The following is a 6,292-nucleotide window of genomic DNA, read 5'->3' on the forward strand; positions in this document are numbered from 1 at the left end:
TGGCTGCAGCATGCAGATCGGGACGGGGCTGCACATGTCACCTTTTTGTGTAGAAAAAGTCTGATATTATGCTTTGCAATGTAGTGAAGAAAATGAAAGCTTCACACACACACATAAATACATAAACACATTGTGTCATTTAGTTATCATACAACAGCATGACCAAAAACACCTAACTAAGTGTGTCTTGTCATGTTACTGATTCATTTCCTTTCTCATAATATGAAATAATCAAAATATCATAGGTCATTTAATTGAATTCATAATGTATCCACCTGAAGACCTGACCCTCCTGCACTGGATAATAATTTTTGTGGGGTCATTTGTGCGTCAGCCTAAAAAACAGCTTATTTAGCAAAACAGTAATTTCAGGCACATTGCAAGTTACAGGCTAATTACTTTTCCACTTCTGCGCATTATAATGAAGGCCTTGTGAAACTGCACAGCTTTGGTTGTTTTCAATGACATGTAGGCTACTCCTTCCTACCAACTACAAACACATTTTCTATCATGTATCCCTATGAAAGACGATGGAAGCAATCAGACTATGTATGGGGCGGGGCGATACGTGAAGCCCCGCCCCGATCTGCAGGCTGCAGCCAGGACCTTCTCAATGATTCTCCCGACAACAAACAAGAGAGATTATTGCAGTTTTGCTCTCTCGCGAGTCACAGGTGTGAGCTATTTAGCCTACTTTAAAATTTTGTTGAAGCCATTTATTAGGCAACACTAGGTAAGCATCATGCTTTAATATGATTATCTTATTGTGAATGCAACTTGTGAATGCAACTTTTAGGAGTCATTAAATATAACTTTTGAATCTCTTTAAATCTCAAATGTATGAATATTTTACAGTCATTTGAGCACCTTTTTATAGTTATCAACTTTCTCTGTTACAACAGAGATCAAAGCAAAACTTAAAGATATGTGTTGGTCTATCGTTTGCATTGTTCATAGTCTATGTTTTAAAAGTAAATGGTCTATTGTGCTTTTATATGACAAATAAATAATTTTGTAGACAGCTAAACAAGAAATAACTGTTTCATGAATATCAGTTTTAAGTTTTTTTAAAAGGAATATTCTTATTCTTAAAGGAAAACTGTTATGCAAAAAATGATTACTGATATGCCAAAGAATTTACAAACAGAAAAATATATATAGCTATCCTATATTGACATTTTTGAATGAGCTCAGTTTAATCAGTAAAATGCAGATATATTTTTAATATACTTTCCCATGTAAAATGTTATATCTGAGAAGGCAGAATAGAGAAAGTGCTTTCAGATGATGTTCTGAATGACAAGGCATTACTTTACTAGTCAAATTCTGGCCTCCAGTGGACAAAAGTAGAATTACATGTTAGTTCTATGTACATGTCGCGGTCTATCTGATGGCTTATAATTATTCACTAAATACCACATTCATTCTGTCAATCCAGGTTTGAAGGTACAATGATGGATCAATCCAATTTTTCAGTGAGCCCACTCGATTTCAACTTATATGATGAAGAATATGATGATGATGATTATGAGGATACGCCGCTTGCAAAATCTCTTAACATCATGTCACTCATTGTCTACAGTCTGGCTTTTGTACTTGGAGTGGTGGGAAATGGCATTGTAATTTGGGTAACTGGATTCAAAATGAAAAGGACAGTCAACACGGTGTGGTTTTTGAACCTTGCTGTGGCAGATTTCCTCTTCACTGCCTTCCTCCCACTCAGCGTGGCTTATACTGCTATGGGCTTCCACTGGCCTTTTGGCCAGTTCATGTGTAAATTCAACAGCACTCTCAGTTTCCTCAACATGTTTGCCAGTGTGTACATCCTGGTCGTGATCAGCGTTGACCGCTGTGTATCTGTGGTACGTCCGATCTGGGCACAGAATCATCGGAATGTGAGACGTGCTTCTGCGGTGAGCTTTGGAGTTTGGTTATTCGCCCTGCTGTTGAGCTCACCCTACTTCGTCTTCAAGGACACTGCACCTGACCACGACAGCCCAGACAAAATCAACTGCTTCAACAACTTTGCATTTTCTGATGACTATGAGAAACCAGAGGTAGTGGCGCTCCGTACTCTACGGCATAGAGCCATGATCATAACCCGTTTCCTCATAGGCTTTGTGCTGCCTTTTGTGATCATCGTTTCCTGCTATGCGGTCATCATCCATCGTCTCAGAAGAAACCGCTCAATGTCTGGCCGAACTGGACGTCCCTTCAAGATCATTGCCGCTGTGATCACTGCCTTCTTCCTGTGCTGGGCTCCGTACCATATCCTGGTGCTTATTGAGATGGTACACCACATGAGAGAGAAATTCAACCCCAGCCTGCAATATGTCACCACTGTTGGGATTCCCATTGTGACCAGTTTGGCTTTTCTAAACAGCTGCCTGAACCCATTGCTGTATGTTTTCATGGGACAAGACTTTAAAGACAAGGTGCGCAGGTCAATCCTGAAGGTTCTGGAAACCGCTTTCACAGAGGAAATTTCACGCACAAATACCTGCACAAATTCAATGCCCACCATTCGTACTAAAGAGAACGGGAGCAAGTCCTTCTCTGATGCGGAAGTATAACCATGAAGCACTTTTTTCAAAAGGAGGACTTTACCGAGTGTCCCATGTGGATTTAGCGTCATCATAAATTAAAGTGAGACACATTAACCTGAAGAAACTGGACCAAAAGCTTTAAATGAATAAAACACTGCCTTAATTGCTGTTATGGGGAAATAATAATTTAATGCAGAATTGTTATTTACATTTGTGTCTGTACCTATACTTAACCATATTTTGGAGACAAATTTGTACCCAGACGTGAGTTAAATCTGACAGAAACTCCCAAAACCACCTTTTAAATACAATAGGTTTCCAGCGTGACGTATACCCATGAAGTATTTGACACACATAAGTTGAACTTGGTTCTGTATGCCATATATGAGCAATTTTAAACGTTTTTTTTTATGAATTGTGCATGTGATGCAAGTAGACTTTTTTGTTATTTCTTTACTGTATTGTCTGCACATATTTTTTTATAAATCTTTTATTTCGTATTAAAAATGGTATTAAGTTTATTGGTGTAAACACTTTGACCTAGACTATGTTTTGTATCTTTATTGCAGATACAATTGTATGACTTATATTAGATTAAATGGAAGTTTATTAGGCAATATGTGATACATTTTCCCCCTGCTAATTTCAAACCACTATGCAAAAACTGCTAGCTAAACATTGGCTGACATGGATGTGCGCCTTATGTAAAAAGTGTCACAGCCATTCCTTTACATAATAAGAATATAACAAGAATTTTCTTGACTAGGGCATAAAAAAGAAAGACTGACAGAGGTGTCTCTGCCAGTGGTTTAAATAAAGTGACCTCAAAATGTGACCTCATGCGCATTCTCGTCTACTTGGGCTTACATCCATACGGCCATTAGTAAGCAGCGCCAATCGCTAGCAGTAGTGTTTTAAATGGTCTTCAAATGTGGACCAGCCTCCAGCACAATCCAAATACCCACAGAAACTCCTTGTCAGTAAAAAAAAAAAAAAAAAACCTTATCTAGTGCAGCCAACAAGCGTGCGAGTGTGCGCACCGAGAACGAGCATGAGACTGGCTACAGTTTCTCTAATGGCCAGTAGTGTCAGTAACGGGAAGAAATTTCAGAACTTCCGCAATGCTCCTTTAAAAGATGTACAAAGATGTTCTTTAATCTGGTACATTGAAGTAGTGTTTATTGTTGTAATTACTTGTAAGTAAACCGTTTTTCTAGTATACGTGTGTCTAGTAGATTCATTTACACACAGAGACATGTTTTTTTTTTTTTTTCACGTTTATGTTATTTAATTAGATGGGCCTTTACATTGTAGTAGCCTAGTGTTATTATTTGTTGTACTGTTAAGTAAGTTTGTTCTGGTTGACAAATTTAAACACACACACACAAGCCAAAAGAGATAGAGAAATTGTTCTCATATGGTATGGCATACATTTTTACTTTCTAATAGTTACAACTTACCCCAGCATGTGTTACAACCTATCCTGGTAGTGGGTAGGTGTAACAAAAAGGAAAACACATCAACTCACAAGGTCTGTAAAATTCTTGTAGAGGGTTGAATTTGTTCCATTTGTAGTAAAGTTTGAGAACTCAAGCTAAAAAAAAATCAGCGAGTTACAGGTCCTGAAGCAAAATGTGCTTATTTTTTATTGACATGGAAGATTATAGCAAAATAACTATGATCTAACAACAGTTGTTAGCTGAATACATTAATGTAGCAAAGTATGTTGTTGTGGAAAGAAAGAAGCGGGAACAGCCAAATGTGTAACAGACTTTAATAATGATAAAATAAACAAATACAAAACGAAAGAAGGCGGCAGTCCCTCACTGACGACGGAAGACTGCCACCACAAATAAAAACATAACAAATAGTCCTCGTCCTTCACTATCGTCGCTCCTTCGCTTACGCTTCTGAAGCTCCTTCGCGAGAGTTACGAGATCAGTGCTCATCAGTATCATGTCACCGGCCTCACGCCATTATCTCGACTGAGATAACACTGAGACAAATCAGACACAATTATTTGGTATATGTATAGTGTACCAAGCAATCTGTGGTCCCATCCCCCAATGAGGGCAAGAATGTCTTAGTAACTATCATGTTACTAGAACCATGACTACGATTAGATACGTTGGTTTTCTATTAAGAATGTGGTCAGAGCCCCTGCCATTATAGAACAGACTTCCCTGCATTCATTTATCGGCGAACTGATCTATAAATGAACACACATCCCAGAACATTTTGTGAATGATTTACACTTGTGTACTGAGGGCATCTTGTGTGTCTTGTGTAATGTCTTTTAATTCTATTATTTAGTTGATGCTTTATATTTTACAATAGAATCAATAGTCACTATACCATGTTTGGTCTCTATAAATTGGTACTTTTAAGATCGAAATGATCGTGTATATGATATCTTGATCTCTACGCAACATTTGTATTACAAGAATCTTTCATAGTTTCTTTTCTTAATCACCCAATGAAATTACACATTCAAATGCCCTGCTAGAACACAATGGGTCGTAAAAACTCCCTACAAAAGGGACAACTTAGTATTGGCTCACACACCTCCAGAGGGTGTGACATCTTCACGCTTAAAAAAAATCACTGACCACAGCTGTGACCACAGCCTGCTATGCTTTCACTCTCCCAACAGTGTCAGACTTTATTTTCTTCAATCTAACTCACTGATCATCACTCAATGGGCAACCAACTCTTCCGACTTCCTCACTGCTTGGTTGCCTATGTGGACTCTCTGGCCCAGGGCCGGCATCACAATCAGCATGTGATCAGCCGTGTGCTCATGGAGAGAGAGAAAACCTTCATTCAGAACTGAACCGAGTTCCCGTAGTTCCATTTCCCGCTTCCGATTCCATTCTGTCACTCACTCACCCTTTTACCCATGCATAAATGTATGTGTTTATATTATTTATGTTTGTGATTTAGTTAATAAAACTTGTGCACAAATGTATTTGGTTCTGATTCTCTTCTTGAAACAAAGTTTACTTTATGATTTAGATTTTGACTACAGGCTCTTAGTACTGTACAGTAAGAAAGACATTTCCCTTCCCCGGTAATGAATATTTTTTAGAACTGATAAACAGAGTGTTCATGATGAACAGGGTTGATTGTATATCGACGCATCTAACTCTACTCCTTCTTGTTCAGTTCTCGCGCATGTGTCATGGAAATCTTTTTTCATTTTGCTTTTAACATTGATGGCCCTGGGCCTACCAATTAAACAGACCCTCAAGATCATCTTGAATTACACTTTGATCAAGATAGAATATTAGGCTATCTCACCGCTAAAAAAAGCTATGCCCTGTACTACCTGTCCAGATAGATGACAATAATCAATTTGGCTGTTTGTTTTTTTAGCTGCATAGCCTAATTATCTATAAAAAATTATTTACTGCACACTGCAGGTTTCCCAAAGTAGTCTATTTCATTCCAATTATCCAACCCTCACAAGACAGCATATGCAAGAAAAGATTTGAGCTTTCACAGAAAATAAAAGCTCACGTTACAAAATCATCTTAAAGTGCACCAGGACAGACAAACAAATGTGCTACAGTACATAATGCAGAGCCAAGTTAAATGTAAATAAAAAAATGATTTGGATAACATGATTTAAGTAGGCCTATTACATGCATGCACCCAATATGCAACAACAACGATTTATATACATTAAGTGCTCCCAGAGTCCCAGTCACATGGCGCTCTTTGCTCCAGTCCTGTAGGAGGCAGTA

At 38.1% G+C, this 6,292-nt stretch overlaps 1 protein-coding gene across 2 annotated transcripts; it reads left to right on the forward strand.

The window, feature by feature from the left end:
• Positions 1-586: 586 nt before the first annotated feature.
• Positions 587-3,765, forward strand: fpr1 (formyl peptide receptor 1). 2 transcript variants are annotated; one of them, XM_039679613.2, is made up of 2 exons: positions 587-674; positions 1,439-3,765. In XM_039679613.2, exon 2 carries the CDS (start codon positions 1,452-1,454, stop codon positions 2,571-2,573), a length of 1,122 nt encoding a protein of 373 aa, XP_039535547.2. In that variant the 5' UTR covers positions 587-674; positions 1,439-1,451; the 3' UTR covers positions 2,574-3,765. The 2 variants fall into 2 exon arrangements, with proteins under 2 accessions (XP_039535547.2, XP_039535546.2); XM_039679612.2 differs by having other exon boundaries at positions 593-733.
• The last annotated feature ends 2,527 nt before the right edge of the window (positions 3,766-6,292 follow it).

Source organism: Pimephales promelas, chromosome 12, assembly GCF_988280905.1.
Source record: "Pimephales promelas chromosome 12, fPimPro1.hap1.1, whole genome shotgun sequence".
NCBI classification, from domain to species: Eukaryota; Metazoa; Chordata; class Actinopteri; order Cypriniformes; family Leuciscidae; genus Pimephales; species Pimephales promelas.